At 39.6% G+C, this 17,628-nt stretch overlaps 1 protein-coding gene across 1 annotated transcript in view; it reads left to right on the forward strand.

Moving 5' to 3' along the window:
- Positions 1–235: 235 nt before the first annotated feature.
- Positions 236–17,628, forward strand: part of DYNLT5 (dynein light chain Tctex-type family member 5) — a 29,951-nt gene continuing 12,558 nt past the window's right edge. Inside the window, exons 1-2 of the mRNA XM_042952102.1 lie at positions 236–279; positions 2,222–2,343. Of these exons, the coding sequence (XP_042808036.1) occupies positions 2,225–2,343 (119 nt within the window). The 5' untranslated portion in view covers positions 236–279; positions 2,222–2,224. The remainder of the gene's footprint in view (positions 280–2,221; positions 2,344–17,628) is intronic.

The raw sequence follows: 17,628 nt of genomic DNA on the forward strand, positions 1-17,628 counted from the left end.
AGGGCGTCCTCCGCTGCGCAGAGACGATGAGATCCTTAATCCTTAGGGCAGCTCAGAGGACCACGCAGCTACTATGCCCCTCCCCGGGCGGGCAGAGGCGTCTGTTTGAGGAAGTCACCCTGGAGACCCGGCGCGGAGCACACGGGGAGTGCGCGGGCGGCCGCAGGCGGAGGGAGACGCGGGCGGCGGCGGCCTCGCCGTGCGCCGCAAGCTCCCGCAGTGGAGGAGAGGGAGGTCCAGGAGGCCCCTGGCGGAGCTGCGGCTCTAGCGCTGCTGTGGGTAAGCGCTCACTCTCCGCGGCGCCTGGGGGTGGGAGCGGAGAAGATAGAGCAGGTGGGAGGGTTGCCGAGGAGGGAGGGCCCTGTGGTAAGAAATGGCCTGTCTGCGCTGGCTTTGGCCTCCCTGAAGCCTACCCCTCCTCCCCACGACAAATGGGAGAAAGTGGCCCCAAATCACTGGAAGTAAGTCTTGGCCTTTCGTCCCCACCCCCTCCACCCCCCACCCCCCTTCGGACCTCCTGCATGTCTGAGCTTTAGGGTGATGCCTAGTACAGAGCTGGCCAGCTTGGTCTGCTCCTTGAGAGCGATGAGTCCTCTGCAGCACTGAGGCCCGGCAACACTGGGCGGCCACACCCTTGGGGACCTCTAGATCCCAACTCTGGAAACGAGTGAGCAGACCAAGGTCTATCTGTGTCGCTTTGGATCAGAACCTGAATGACCCACTTAATGAGGTTCAGTGTGCCCTACCACACGCATAGACACATGTAGGCACTCACAGTCATATACACAGACACACACAGACACTTATACACACAAGCATACACAGATGCCCACACTCACACACCGCACACACACAAGACGCACACCCACATTCAGTACACAGACACAGAGCACACAAAGGCTCACACACAGACACACAGGCACACACTCACTTGGGTGCACAGATAATCAATAGCTCATACACACAGGGGCACACACGGGTACACACAGGCATACACTTACACCCATGTACACCGACACTCATACACACAGCCTCACACACTCATGCCCACACAGGCACACACCCACAGAGGGATGCTCACGCTCATGCACACACTCACACAGGCACACAATCACACACACACCCCTCACTGCCTCCCTTCCAGCACACAATACTTCTGCCAAATCTGTGTGCCCTTTGCCTCTCTACTCTGCCGCTGATCACGCTGAGGTTTTTAGATTGTATACTTGTCTGCCCTACCCGCTCAACTGCCAGCTCCTTGAAAGCAGGGACTCTGTTTTAGTTCTTTTTAGTGTCTAGGACAGTGTCTCCTTATTAGGGCTCTCAGATTTACAGATTATAAAATAATTTAAATGACTATCTAAATTTCTATGTAGGCAATAGAGCAGTAGACCTACAGTCTAAATTCTGGGAATCCATTCCTACTGGCAGCTTTTTGACAAGCATTTGAGAAAAGGAAGTAGGTTTTCTAATAAAATACTTTGCTTAAGGTTAAGTTCTGTGTGCTGTTTACAAAGTAAATCTCTTTGGCTTGAAAAAAATACCCTTTGGGGAACAAAATTTTAATTTTTAAAGTACTAACAACAGCAACACATATTACTTAGCCAACTTTTATCAGGATTAATTTGGGGGGGGAGGCAATAAAAAATACTGCTTTCTGACATGGAATATCTTTCTTCCACACAAGGGTATCATTTCTCAGTGACTTAACCTCTTCTGCTATTAAGCATTTAGCTGAAGCTTAATATCTGCTTATGTGAATTATACTATTGCATAGATAAAAGTTAGAGGAGTTATCATATTTCCAATTATACTGATCAGAATAACAACATGTACTCATTACTCTCAAGGAAAGTGCACATCCCCATTCAAAAATTGTAGAAGACTATTCTTTGTTTTTTGTAGTTTTTTAAAATTTTTTTAACGTTTATTTATTTTTGAGACAAGGAGAGACAGCATGAATGGGGGAGGGTCAGAGAGAGAGGGAGACACAGAATCTGAAACAGGTTCCAGGCTCTGAGCTGTCAGCACAGAGCCTGACGCGGGGCTCAAACTCACGGACCATGAGATCATGACCTGAGCCAAAGTCGGATGCTTAACCAACTGAGCCACCAAGGCACCCCTATTCTGTGTTTTTTAATCTAGAATGAGTCTCTGTGTTATACTAACTAAAATGTTTTCAGATCTTCCATCTGCTATTTTACAAAGTTACTTTCCATAGGCTATGATGATGTCAGACATTGCTAAAGACAGAATGGCTCATTCTGTGAAGAAAAGGGGAAGTATGTCTTCTCTAAGTGGTCAAGAATTCTGGCAGAAAGAACTTCACAGGTGCACCAAAAAGTGAGTAACTGAATGTCTAATAACCTAAGTTTGATTATTGAGTAAACCGATTCATAATGCTTATCAGAAGAAACAAATTCCTTTGGGACATAAAAAGAGAGAAAATGGGCAAGTACAACATTCGGGTCACCTTTTGGGGCTATATTTTACAAAAGAAAGAAAACGAGAGTGAGAAAATCTAAGTGATATGTTGATTCCGGCAGCATCTTTTTACTATTTCAAGGAGCACCCCCAAAAAAATCATCTACTCAAAAGAAATGCCATATGCGATGTGGATAAGCTGCATCTTACATGTCTCTTAAATTCTTCTCAATATCATATCAATGAATAGATTTTGCATTTTACAATCTCTCTCCATATAGGGTATATATACATATATATAATGCATTTATCATTGTTTTATACAAATTTCGTGATGTATTTTCAATAGTGTCCCTTTAAATGGCTGCATAATACTTTGTCTGTTTATAATTCTGGGCTAGTTAGCCATGCCCCAATTCTTGGGCATTTTAAGTCTGTTTCCACTTTTTTTTTTCTTTTTCACTATATAATAAGTTTCTGCTTGTTTTCTTTCCAGAAGTATGATTAGTGGGTCAAAAGTTAATAAGTACATTTTTTGGCTCTTGATGCATATTGCATTTGCTCTCTTAAAAAGATTAATTAATTTTTAATACTTGCATGGCATTTCTTTTTGACTGCCATTGGGAAGAAAACAAAGCAAATTATCTGACGCAGAGGTCAATGAATTTATCTAATAGACTTTCTTTCTTAACGATTTCTGTGGGATTGGAGGATGTGGTATAGAAATCCCCATGGTTTGGGCAGCAAGAGCTGGTGTGTTCTGTGGAGCAGAAACCAGAAAACCTGGAATAGATTTGCATTATATTTCTGAAATCAAATCTTTCCACTTTCAGAGTGTATTAATGTACTTATTTAAAAGTCTGCTTTCCAACCCTGATGTTTGTCTGTTACAAATACAGCCTTTTTCACAGATAGGAGATGTAATGGAGTAGCAGTCTCACCTAATGTCAGAAGTAAAGCTGGGGGAAAAATTAACTTCAACAACTTTTGCTTCTGACCCTAAGCCCTTTTGGCTGCTAGTCCCAATTTAAGTGTAAGAGGTTTTTGTTCTTTTCAAATTTGTATTTACGTTCTAGTTAGTTACTATAGAGTGCAATATTGGTTTGAGAAATAGAATTCAGTGATTCATCACTTACATACAACACCCAGCACTCATCATAAACAAGTGCCCTCCTTAATGCCATCTAGCCCTCACCCATCTAGCCCATCCCCCACCCGCTTCCCTTCATAGCCCTCAGTTTGTTCTCTATCTTTAAGAATCTCTTATGGTTAGTGTAAGAGTTCTTTATAAAATTATTTTAAAATAACTGTTAGCTTAAATTCAACTTTTTTCAAGAAAATATTTATAATATAGGGCACCTGGGTGGCTCAGTCAGTTGAACATTCAACTTTGGCCCAGGTCATGATCTCACGGCTTGTGAGTTCAAGCCCTGCGTCGGGCTCTGTGCTGACAGCTCGGAGTCTGGAGCCTGCTTCGGATTCTGTGTCTCCCTCTCTCTCTCTGCTCCAACCCCACTCTCTCACTCTCAAAAATAAATAAGCCTTTAAAAAAAAGAAAATATTTATAATAGTCTAACATAAATCATGTTTCTGCAATTAAAAAAAAACCTGCTCTTATCTGAAGACTAAACTGTCATTCCTATTTGCATCTTTTTCATTTACATCTTCCCTTTCAAGGAAAATTAGAAAGTCATATAGAATCAGAACATGGCCAAATTTAAATAATTAGGGAGCGCTCTTTTCTAAGTTTATTTATTTATTTATTTGGGGGGGGGGGGAAACCTGCACATGAGTGGGGGATGGGGAGAGAGAGAAGGTGAGAGAATTCCAAGCAGGCTCCAGACTCCGAGCTGTCAGCACAGAGCCCCACAAAGGACTGGAGCTCACAAACACTGAGATCGTGACCTGAGTCAAAATCAGGAGCCCGTTACTTAACTGACCAAGCCACCCAGGTGCCCTTAGAGAGAGAGCATTCTTTTTTAATTGATGAAATATAAATACAAATCAAAAGTAACAAAAATACAGAAATCATATTTGCCAACACAGTAGGGTAGATTTTTCACTAGCTATCATTTAATTGATAATTTTATTGATGTATTTCAAAGTTAGAAATTTGAACTCTCAAAACATTCAGGAAGGATCCTCTACTTTAATACTTTTTCCTTAAAAGTCAAATGACCAGCTTCCAAATACCTTTGCAAATGCAGAGGCCATTTGGGAGGCTGCATCCTGTGCTCTAACTCCTATTTACTCACTGAGACCAGACTACAAGTGATTTTCCTTTACAAAATGAGTCTTCACGTACTAGAAAAATTCGAAAGCTCAGTGGCTATCAAATGAAGACATTGTTTTGAATTTGCAGTTTTATGGGAAAGCACATACCTTTCATTTGAAAGTTATTTAAAAACAATTTTTGATTAAACTGATTTCAATAGTATAAAGCCTATCCTGAAATATGCTCATTTTTTATGTACATTACCTCATTTAATCTCCCCAGCATTAATCCCACCAGGTAGATCTTATTCTCACCATTTTACCATCAAATAACTGAGGCTTACAGGTCAAGAAATGATTTAATGACTAGGGTACAGTCCTAGATCATGAGTAAGGTATATAGGATCCACAGACCCTTGCCTGCTTGTCTAGCACTGTGTTCTCCACTATCCTGCTTGCATCCTACTCTCCAGTCATACTCAACTTCCACATTTATAATCCTTCAGTGCTCTGCCTTGCCTCCAGCCATTGCCACATGTTGCTTTCCCATGGGGTGCCCTTGTCTGAAATGCTCTTCTTACACTCTGGCTTCCTTCTCCTCCTCCTCGAGGAGTTAGCTCCACCTTCATCTTTCCAGGAAGCGCTCTCTAACTACTCAACTACAACCACTTCCACTTCCAGTGATTGGGTTGAGGTGGATGTTCTTCCTTTCTGCTCCTGTTGCTTTTCTCTTCTACATGCTACTGGATTTGGCTGTTTTCTTGTCTGTTGCTCTTGTTAGATTATGGACTTATTTGCCTTTATAGCAGTAAACACACTGATAAGGAGGGCAAAGAAGAGTAGGAAGTAGACCTACTTGGAAAGCTGCTTCTTGGGTGTGGTGTAAGATCAGCATAGATTCAGCCTTCCATTCTTGGTTTCTCTGTCTACAGTCTTTTACAGTAGTAACTAATTCTTACCATTGATCTTTGGGCATAATGGATATCTGAAGTGCCTTCTGAATTGTGAAAGGAAGATTGAATTTATATTCACTATAATTATTGTTTTTTGGTTTTTTAAATCCATTTATTTTATTTTTTTTTCAATATATGAAATTTATTGTCAAATTGGTTTCCATACAACACCCAGTGCTCATCCCAAAAGGTGCCCTCCTCAATACCCATCACCCACCCTTCCCTCCCTCCCACCCCCCATCAACCCTCAGTTTGTTCTCAGTTTTTAACAGTCTCTTATGCTTTGGCTCTCTCCCTCTCTAACCTCTTTTTTTTTCCTTCCCCTCCCCCATGGGTTTCTGTTAAGTTTCTCAGAATCCACATAAGAGTGAAAACATATGGTATCTGTCTTTCTCTGTATGGCTTATTTCACTTAGCATCACACTCTCCAGTTCCATCCACATTGCTACAAAAGGCCATATTTCATTCTTTCTCATTACCACGTAGTACTCCATTGTGTATATAAACCACAATTTCTTTATCCATTCATCAGTTGATGGACATTTAGGCTCTTTCCATAATGTGGCTATTGTTGAAAGTGCTGCTATAAACATTGGGGTACAAGTGCCCCTATGCATCAGTACTCCTGTATCCCTTGGGTAAATTCCTAGCAGTGCTATTGCTGGGTCATAGGATAGGTCTATTTTTAATTTTTTGAGGAACCTCCACCCTCTTTTCCAGAGTGGCTGCACAAATTTGCATTCCCACCAACAGTGCAAGAGGGCTCCCGTTTCTCCACATCCTCGCCAGCATCTATAGTCTCCCGATTTGTTCATTTTGGCCACTCTGACTGGCGTGAGGTGATATCTGAGTGTGGTTTTGATTTGTATTTCCCTGATGAGGAACGATGTTGAGCATCTTTTCATGTGCCTGTTGGCCATCCGGATGTCTTCTTTAGAGAAGTGTCTATTCATGTTTTCTGCCCATTTCTTCACTGGGTTATTTGTTTTTCAGGTGTGGAGTTTGGTGAGCTCTTTACAGATTCTGGATACTAGCCCTTTGTCTGATACATCATTTACAAATATCTTTTCCCATTCCGTTGGTTTCCTTTTAGTTTTGTTGGTTGTTTCCTTAGCTGTGCAGAAGCTTTTTATCTTCATAAGGTCCCAGTAGTTCATTTTTGCTTTTAATTCCCTTGCCTTTGGGGATTGTTAACTGTTTTTAGGGCTGGATCTTTTTACTTAAATTATATTTCTTTGTAATGCAATTTTTATGTTTTATTTTTATTCTTCTAATGTTTATTTATTTTTGAGAGAGAGAGAAAGAGAGAGAGCAGGGGATGGGCAAAGAGAGAGAGAGAGGGAGAGAATTCCAAGCAGGCCTCGCACTGTCAGCACAGAGCCCAGTGCAGGCCTCAATCCCATGAACCACGAGACCATGACCTGAGCCTAAATCAATAGTCAGATGCTTAGCTAACTGAGCCACACAAACATCCCTGTTTTATTTTTAAAAGAAGAAACATCTTAAGCTGACTCTTACTCTCCCAACATCATAACTGCTAGCATGTTGGCACAACTTCTTTGTATACCTATATAGTTGACATCACACTGCACCTGTAATTTTGAATCTTGTTTGTTTTTTTCATTTAAATAATAAATAGTAATGAGGCTGATAAATAGCTAACGTTTAAGTCTCACAGAAGCTCTGCAGCAGTAGGTGACAAACTATGGCCCAAGCACCAGGTCCAACCTACCACTTGGTTTTGTATGGTTCCCCAGCGAAGTATGGTTTATACATGATTGAAAAAAAATTAATAATATTTTTTATCATGTGAAAATTATTAAAAGTGCAAATTTCAGTATCCACAAATAAACTTTTATTGGAACACAGCCACGCCTCTCCATGTAGGTGTTGTCTCTGGCTGCTTTCACACTATAGAGTGGAGTAGTTGTGATAGATACCATCAGACCCACGGAGCCAAAATATTTGTTAAATGGCATTTTACAGGACTGTTAGCCAACCCTGCTTTATAAGATAAATGTTATTATCATTCCCATTTTACAAATGAAGCAACAGGTGCTTAGAAATGTTAAGGTTCCAAAGCTACGGAATTAGCAAGTGGCAAAATGGGCTTTTGTGTACAGGCAAGTATTCTCATTCTCTGAAAATTGGCTATCTATGTGTAACTTACATTAATGAAACTCTTCTATTCATTCACCTGAACCTTCTGTTTCCCATCCGTGGTTAAGAGCAGGTATTGACAATGACATCTTTCTTGTTAGAAGTTCAGCCTTTTGCAGTCTTCAAACAGTATTTGAACAGATGGGCAACTCTCATGTTCTTAAAGTGGAAACAGAAGCCTGAGGTTAAGTTACTTTCCCAGGATAATGTGACATGATAGCCAGGATTATTTTCTCTGAGGCCGGTAGTTGGACTAGTAGGTCAGCCTAAAGCTGGGGACTAAAAAGTCTTTCTTTTGTCTCAAACCAAAATTACAGTGATGTCATGTTACAAGGACTTTGAGTATGGCTCTCTGATTAAACCCACTGGTGGCATCTAACACCCTGGTTAGGCCACACTATGTCCTTCCACTTATTCATTTATTCAAGGTTTACCGGGCTTCTACTCCGTGCCAATTATTGTGCCACATGTTAGGCATATAACAGTAACCAACTGTAGGGTTCTACCCTGGAGAAGGTCATTTTTCAAGTAAACTGAAAGGCCACCAGGTAATTTGTTTTTCTGAAAAAATGGAAAATGCTGCATTGATTACTTCACTGGAAATGAATATTTATCGACAAATGAGTACATTGTAGGCACTATGCTGGGTGGTGAACCCAGCATAGTGAGCCCAATAATCCTGCCTATCGTGGAGTTTATAATCTGGTGGGATAGGTGGTAAACAAGTAATTTTAAGTGTGATGAATTTATTCTACAATTTCCACCTATACTACTGTGAGTTGCTTATGTGCAGTTAAAAATGATGTTGCCCGACCGGTTTCCTGATTTTGGTAAGTGCTGTTGCCATCTAAATAAAGTTAAAGCCCCCCAAAAGACCTGGATGAGATATAGCTCTCCCCCTCCAAAGAGAGAGAAGCTTGAGAAAACAGAAGTGTTCATATTCCTAAATTAAACCACAATAAAAACTAATATTACATTGTACTTGATAGATTATTAAACTGCTTCACATACAATACCCATATGATTCTCATGAAAATCCTGTGGGTTAACTAGAGAAGATACTTTTATGATCTCTAGTTATCTCATTTATTATCTTATTTCTCTCAGGAGCAGAGTTGAGTTGAAAATATTCCTCATTCCATAGCACATTGTCACACCAATGTGGGCGAGACCTCTGGTGTTTACCTGATTGTCCCCCTTTTTCCCCATCCACACTTCATTCTCAACTCTCAAAAGGCACCCATAGTACACACATCACTACATATGCTACAAAAATATACATATCTAAGTATTGTATTATATATATATATACATATATATATGTATTTAATTTCTGTGTATTATGATGTTTTGACATTTAAATATTTATTTTGAGAGAGAGAAAGAGAGAGAGAGCAGGGAAAGGGCAGAGAGAGAGAAAAGAGACAGAGAGAACTCCAAGAAGGCTCGCACTGTCAGTTTAGAGCCCAACAAGTGGCTTGAACCCACGAACCATGAGATCATGACCTGAGCAGAAATCAAGAGTTGGATGCTTAACAGACTGAGCCACCCAGGCACCCCATGATGTTTTGACATTTTAAAAAACCTTTCTGACTGGGGAGACACTGCCCTTCTCAGGTCTAACCAATTCTTAAAGATAGCCAAGGTCTCAGCAGGGAACATGCCTTAGACATACATGCAAACTATTCAACCAAGAGCCAGCTCCCCTCTATCTGACCTCTGACATCCAGCATTCAGTATTCCTCTGCCTTAATCAGCCTAGAGCCAAGTACCAGGCAACTAGGGATCCTTCTATAGCTTAGAGCCCATCGAAATTATTCAGACTAGCCAGTCTTGAACTGCTTTCCATGCCCAGTTTTGCCTTTCCCTCTGAAACCCCAATAAAGGGTCTAGCCCTGTCTCTTCCCTGCTTCTGTCCTCTGCATCTTGACACTCTGGTGGCACGGCACGGCATGTCTCTGATCTCTAGGACCTGTGAGTATAGTAAACTGTGTTTTCCTCTGTCTCCTTTTGTGCCACACCTGACTGACCACCTTATAAAAGAATACAAAACAAGCACTTACCAAAGATTTTGACTTACATAAATGGTGTTGCGCTATAAACCTCATTTTGTTTTCTAAATTTCATATATGTCATTCAGTATTTTATTTTTTAAATTTACTCATGTAACTGTGGTAGCTCTTTGCTTCTTACTGCAGCATAGTAGTTCTTAATATGTATCCATCACATATGTTTGTACCCATCCCTCTATGGATGAGCATCCAGGTTGGCTTTCACATGCCATGTAGAACATCTTTGTACATAATCCTTCACTGGCACCTTTGTCAAAACTGCCCTGGGAATGTGATCCAGTATTAAGATACACCACAAAGTTGTAGTAAGTAAAAATGATAATAAACGCAGGAATAGAGAGATAGGTGCATGAACAGAGAAACAGACCAATGGAACACATAGAGAATTCAGAAATAGACCCATGAATATATGGAAGCATCATGTATGAGCAGTGAGGAAATTATGGATTTTTTGATAGATTGTGTTGGGAGAAAACTGGCTCAGTAGAGGAAGGAAAATGAGGTGGATTCTTCCCTTATACCATTTACATAGTGGATTCTACATGGAAGCCTGAAATGTGGAAATCTAGAAAGTGAAAAGAAGAAAGTATAGGAGAATATCTTTGTGTTCTGTGGGTAGGAAAAGATTTCTTAAATAAGATTCCAAAATGAAAAAACAAAACTATAAAAAAACAACTTGATAAACATAACTACAATAAAACTTAGTATATCTGTTCAATAAAAAATATAATAGACATAGTTAATAGGCCAGCAGAAGATACGTGTTTTTTTTTTAAATCATGCACATTGACAATAAAAAAATAGAGGAGATAAATAGCAGTTTGCAGAAGCTAAGCCCAAATGGCTAAGCAGAATATGAAGAGACACTCAAAAAACAGAATATAAAGAGATGCTCGAACTCCCTTAGCATGAGAAAAATGCAAATTAAAACAAGATACCATTTGCATCCATCTGAATTGCAAAATATAAGAAGGGAGACTGATAACCAAATGTTGGTATTTGCTGGGCAAATAAGAATAAAAACAAATATCCATTCAGCAAATAAAACAGTATTGAGAAAAAATAAGTATATGCATACCTTATTCTCCCATACTTTGAGGAGACTGACACTTGGCATGGTAAAGTGACTTGCCAAATTATCACAACTCCCAGATGACAGGGCAAAGAATCTGTAGTTCTGTGACCTTAGAATTTAGAGACAACATGACAGTGTTTGTATTTGTTATACAGGCTGAATTGTGTGCTCCCCACACCAACTGCCCGATCCCTGCTGAACACATATGTTGAAGTCCTCATCTCCCGTGCTTCAAATGTGACCTTATTTGGTAACTGCGTCTTTAAAGAAGTAGTTAAATTTATTTTTTTGTGTTTATTTTTGAGAGAGAGAGAGATGGAGCACAAACAGGGGAGGGGCAGAGAGAGAGGGAGACACAGAATCTGAAGCAGGCTCCAGGTTCCGAGCTGTCAGCACAGAACCCAATGCGGGGCTCAAACTCATGAATCACAAGATCATGACCTGAACCAAAGTTGGACGCTTAACTGACTGAGCCACCCAGACGCCCCAAAAGAGGTAGTTAAATTTAAATGTGTTCATTAGGATATGTTGTAATCCAATATGACTGGTATCCTTCTACGAAAAGAAAATTTGGACACAGATACATGTAGGGGGAGAGGATGTGAAGATGGCTATCTACAAGCCAAGGACAGAATCCTGGAATAGACCCTTCCTTCCATGGCCTTTAGAAGGAACCAGTCCAGCTAACGCCTTGTTCTCAGACCTCCAGTCTCCAGAACTGAGATGATAAATTCCTGTGGTTCAAGCACCTAGTCTGTGAGGCTTTGTCATGGCATCTCTGGCTAACTAGTGCAGTATTTCTAAAGGAGTGAATGGAATAGTAGCAGCATAACCACGGAGGAAAATGGAGTGGCTCAGAGATCTATTCTACACAGACTGGCTGGGGTCAAGTTCCAGCTTGAACACTTAAGGTGCTGGTCTTGCATAAGTTATTAAACCCTCTTTTCCTCAGCTTCTTCTTCTATAAAATGGGTTAAAAATGGTAATTGTTGCTTTGGGGTGTGGTGAGAATTTAAAACAATATATGGAAACACCTAGAATGGTTCTTGGCACATCTAAAAACAGAGCGAGTATTAACTATTATTATCACATAGAACTTTGGAATCAAATGAGGCCTGTGTTTGAGTCCCAGATCTGCTTAACCAGCTACTATTTAATATTCTTTGAGTCTTAATATATCACCTATAAAATGAGAATAATAATGACCACAGAGTCATTTCGTGTATTCATTAAACACATTCTTGTTACCTGGGTCATGGCATTGTGCTAGGTGCTAAAGATACCACGGTGAACAAAACAGGCTGTCCCTGGGCTTGTGGTAGTGCTTTTGTCAAGATCATAATGACTCTCACGTTACTGATCCAGTCAGTGGTCAGTCCTCATCTTACTTGACCTCTCAATATTTGAGGCTGTCCACTGATCATTCCTTTCCCCTGGAAAAATGTCTTCACTTGGCTTCAGAACACACACTCTCCTGTTTTCTTTCTACCTGATGGGGCCACCTTGTCAGTCTTCCTGCTCCCTGCACTTCTCCTAAGTTTCTTAATGTTGGATGCCTCAGAGAGCAGTCCTTTGCCCTCTTCTCTTATTCTGCAGTTATCCCCCCAGGAATCTCCTCCAGGATAGTCACTGAGACATGGTGCTATATGCCCAAATTTATATCTCCAGCCCTTAACGTGTCTCCCAAACCCCAGGCTCATATATCTAACTGCCTATTGACCTTTCACGTTAGTACATGGTAACCGCCTCAAACTCAGCATCCTCACAACTTAATTCTTTATCTAAATGTCCCCCTTCCCATTCACAGGAAATTCTGTTGAATCAACTTTGAAGATATATGCAGAACCCAACTACTGACCACTACCCCCCACCACTACCATTTCAGTCTGAGTCACTGTGTTAGTCGGCTCAAGCTGCCATAACAAAATACCATGGATCAGGCAGCTTAAACAATAGGATTTTTTTTCACAGTTCTGGAGCCTGCAAGTCTGAACTTGGGATGCTAGCATGGTCAGGTTCTTGTGACTGACCTCTTCCTGGCTTGTAGAGGGATACCTTTTCTCTGCTTCTTCACATGGTGGAGAGAGAACCCTGGTGTCTCTTCCTCTTATGTAAGAACTCCAATATTTTTGACCCAGAGGCTTTATGACCTCACTTAACCTTAATAACCTCCTTAAAGGCAGTATCTCCAATACAGGCACACGAGGAGGCAGGGGGCTATTAAATCTTCCACATATGAATTTTGGAGAGACACAGTTTAGTCCATAGAAGTTACAGTCATCTCTCACTTGGATTACTATACAAGCTTCCTGACTGGCCTCCCTGTTTTTACACATGCCAGCCTACAGCCTATTCTCAAAATAGCAGTTGGAGTGATCATTGTAAAATATAAAGTGAATCTTGCTGTTCCTCTGCTCAAAACTCTCTATAGGCTCCCGCTTGATCAGAGTAAAAGCCATGGTTTTACAATGGTGCACAAAGCTCTACATGATCTAGCTGCCTAAACCTTTGTAACCTCGTTTTCCACCCTTCTGCTTGCTCCCTCCACTTCAGCTACTCTGACCTTTATGCACTTCTTCAGAAATACCAGGCAGCCTCCTGTCTCAAACCCTGTGCATATACTTTTCTCTCTCCCTGACACACTTCCCCCAGATATCCACCCGGCTCCTTTCCTCACCTCCTTCAATCCTTTGCTAATGGAAGCCTATCTTGACTGTTCTATTTAAAATTGCAAACAGCACCCTCTCTTCCGTCTACTTTCAAGGCCCCTTAACTAAGCATTTTTTTTCGTTCCCCTGTAGCTTTTATCACTTTCTAACATAATACATCATTTACTACTTTTGTATTCTATTGTCTACTCTCTGTCCCTTCTCACTAAGTTCCATGAGGGCAGAGATCTTGTTCATGTGTTTCATTTTTGTATCCTAAGAACCTAGAATAGTGCCTGGAACATAACACCAACTCAATAAATATTTTTTTAACATTTGAATGAACAATTGTTGCAGTAAACTAATTCCTGAACAAGCAGGTTCTTTTGCTCACAGATAGGTTAGGCTCACAGATCCACATATGTGTTTAGGTGACTAAGGACTTTCATCTTGTAGACATAAGATACATTTACAGCAAATAAAAATTCTTAAATTTTCAAATTTTTAAAACAAGTCATGCGTTTACCTCCTTACTGAAACATTCAATTGTGCATTTGTAAAAAAGAAAGAAAGAAAGAAAGAAAGAAAGAAAGAAAGAAAGAAAGAAAGAAAGAAAGAAAGAAAGAAAAGGAAGGAAGAAAAGGAAGGAAGGAAGGAAGGAAGGAAGGAAGGAAGGAAGGAAGGAAGGAAGGAAGGAAGGAAGGAAAAGGGGTGCCTAGTTGGCTTAGTCGATTGAGCAGCTGACTTCGGCTCGGGTCATGATTTCACAGGTTCATGAGTTCAAGCCCCACATGGTGCTCACTGCTGTCAGTGTGGAGCCCGCTTCAGATCCTCTGTCTGCCTCGCTCTCTGCCACTCCCACTCATGCTCTCTAAATAAATAATCCAACAAACCTTAAGAGAAAAATAAAGAAATAATACTTTGTGTTGAAAATCTGTTGAGATAGACCACAGTCCTCCTTCATGATCTCCATAGTACTGTAGCAGTAACCATGGCACCCAAACCCTCAGCCTCACCTGAGTGATGATTGCCAAGGGTAATATGACTTTGAATCTATCCATTCATCCAGGAGCTGCAACAATTTTCATCAGCTGTCTTTGACTTTAACCTCACCTTCTCTTGAGTAAGCATTAGTTTAGTGGGCCTCAGACACTCTGATTTTCTGTCCACACACTCAAAATTATTCTATTTTGTCAGACACCTTTTCCGGATTATCTTCAATCACATCAGAGCTTGACGTTTCACAGGTTGTGTGGTTTACTTTTTGTCCTTCAGGATCATTGCTACTCTTAAAAAAATGTATGCTACAAGAACACATACCATTTCTCTCTCTTTCACTTATTAAAATGTATGAAAATTATGAAATTTCAAAATTTCAAAATTATGAAAATCTTGACCTTTCTTTCTATTATAACCTTCCTTTGGCTAGTAAGATGGGGCCAATAATGTGAATAAAATATCTCAAAGGTACATAAAAATCCAGCAAACTTGCTATAAACTGACCACAAAATTAAATTACCTTACCAGACAACTTCCACCTTCTAGTGATAGGGGAAGAGTTGGTATGCTTTTTCTCTTAAACATAACATTCATGAAAACATCCTTTAGACATTTTGAGGCAGAAAGTTCCCAACCAAGTGAGCCTTTATGCATATTTCATCTTGTTTTCAATATCTTGTTTCTTGAGCACAGGGAATAGGATTTTTCTTTGTGTTGCCAGCCTGCCCACTGTGAGCAATAAATATTTGTTGAAAGAATGAGGGAAAAAAAACAAACAAAAGAACAAATGTCCAAATTGTATACCCTGAAATAATGTATACCGGAAGCCTTCTTTTTCTCTGTGCGTTCTGAAATATCTCCACTGGGAGGCAGCACATAACTTTAATAACAGGTTTAGGGGGAGAAAAACAACAAAAACAAAATCATGCCTGAACAATACGTTCAAAATATGGTAGTTCCAGCTATTTCACGGTTACAAATGGAAGAGAGAGATGATATTCTGACATTTTTAATCTACTAAATTAATGGCTCCAAGACCAGTTATACATTCACATATTATCTCTTCCTGCAGCTTCAAAACATCTAAGTAATAATGGCAGTGAAAATGTCTGGAAATGAATTCTTAATAATAATTACATAGTATTGATTTTGATGAGACTTAATTGAAATTACTTCAGTCTCTTCAATACATGCTTTGTATTTATTCTGTGTAATTCAAGGAGTGAGTAGCAAGTACCTTTGTAAGATGTTTTCAGGAAAACTGAATTTCATGAAACAGTAAATATATTCCAACTTCTTAGCTAATTTTCTTTTTGCCTCTTTTCTGCATAATCAGAACACAGACTGTTGGCTTGGCATGGATGTTTCCAATGTCAATCAAGTACAATATAGGAGGGTTCCTTTTGTTTTTGTGGACCAATTTCATGCAGCTATTTCTGCATCCAGGTTAATGCCACATCTGTCCTCAGCAGTAGTATATATGATTCCAAGTATTACTGAAACTTTACAAATTGTTACTCTTCTCCTAGAATAACATTACTTGATTTGTTCCATGTTTTCACCAGTAGTTTCTGCCAGACTTTGTTTTCCTGCATTTACTTTTAATCTACCTTCCTTCCTATAACTTGACAACTCTATTGGATACATTTTGCCAATTGAGTCCTTTTCCTCCATAAATGGCAACAAACTGATGAAACACATAGACAGCAAAAGCATTTTTCACATTCACAAAATAAAATCAACTATAGTCTTCCCTTTGCAATGAGATCATGTATCTATCTAGAAGGATTATTATTACAAAGTAGGGAAAGTCTGGTCATGGACAACAGAAACACATCTGATTGTAATATTGTGACATATACCCAATAAATGTCTTGTGCTGTGTATACAGCACTGGCAATTAAAATTATAAAAAAATTTTTAGCACCTCACATTTTTGTCTTTAAAAATTTCAAAGGGCTTGAGTAAAGCTGTTTATCAATAGAAAATATGTACTACATATTTTCCAAGTCAGTATTCTGAACTGATACTGGTCATTTACCATTCTCAAATATAGAATCTCTTTTATTTCCAAAAATTTACTAAACCCACATTCTGGTTTAGTGTTAGTTACCCCTATTGCAAAATTTTATATATTTTATCTCTTCCTTCTGTCTTTTTTCAAGGAATAAATGTTTTTTTTTTCTGTTCAGCTCATTCTTTTCTTTTCTCTCTTCCTTTTTCCAACTCATCTCATTTTAATGTAGGAACAAGCAGATCTCAGTTTCAAAAAATACCATATACAGAGGCTTTTTTTAAGTAACAAGTAAAACTTTTCTGTAATTTTCCATGAAGTTACAATTTTAGTGGGTACATGGTCAACCTTCTAAGGTACAAAAAGCAACCAACAAACCAAATATTTTCCTTCTGCATGAGAAAGAATGCCAGGTTACAATAAAATATTTGAAACCTCACTCCCCAAAGTCCTATCTCCTCCCCAAAACTAACTCCAAGTTTGGTCCTCCAGTACTTGCAACATCCTACTTTTAAGGAGCAAACTCTATATCAGTTAGAATTTATATCAGTATAGGGGTTCCTGGGTGGCTCAGTTGATTAAGCATCAGACTTCGGCTCTGGCTATGATCTCACGGTTCATGGGTTCGAGCTGTGTGTTGGGCTCTGTGCTGACAGCTCTGAGCCTGGAGCCTGCTTCAGATTCTGTGTCTCCCTCTCTCTCTGCCTCTCCCCCACTTACGCTCTGTCTCTCTCTCTCTCTCTTTCTCAAAAATGAATAAACATTAAAAAAAATTTAACAATTTGTATCAGTATATCTAATGCTTCTTATAATAATAATTTTTCAAAAAAATAGTAGTTTAAAGAAAACAAATATGTTTGTAGAAACAGCCTAGATGGCCAGGAGAACAAATGGGTAAATAAAATGCAGCATGTTCATATATTAAGTACTGTCATGATATTTAAAATATTGATGTATATTACTATTTTTCAGCATAGAAAGTTATCCATGATACATTTTGAGCGGGAAAAAAAAAAAAAAAGCCAAGCATCTATCATATGCTCCCATATGCAAAGTCATGTCGGAAGAG

Source organism: Panthera leo, chromosome C1, assembly GCF_018350215.1.
Source record: "Panthera leo isolate Ple1 chromosome C1, P.leo_Ple1_pat1.1, whole genome shotgun sequence".
In the NCBI taxonomy this organism is placed as follows: domain Eukaryota; kingdom Metazoa; phylum Chordata; class Mammalia; order Carnivora; family Felidae; genus Panthera; species Panthera leo.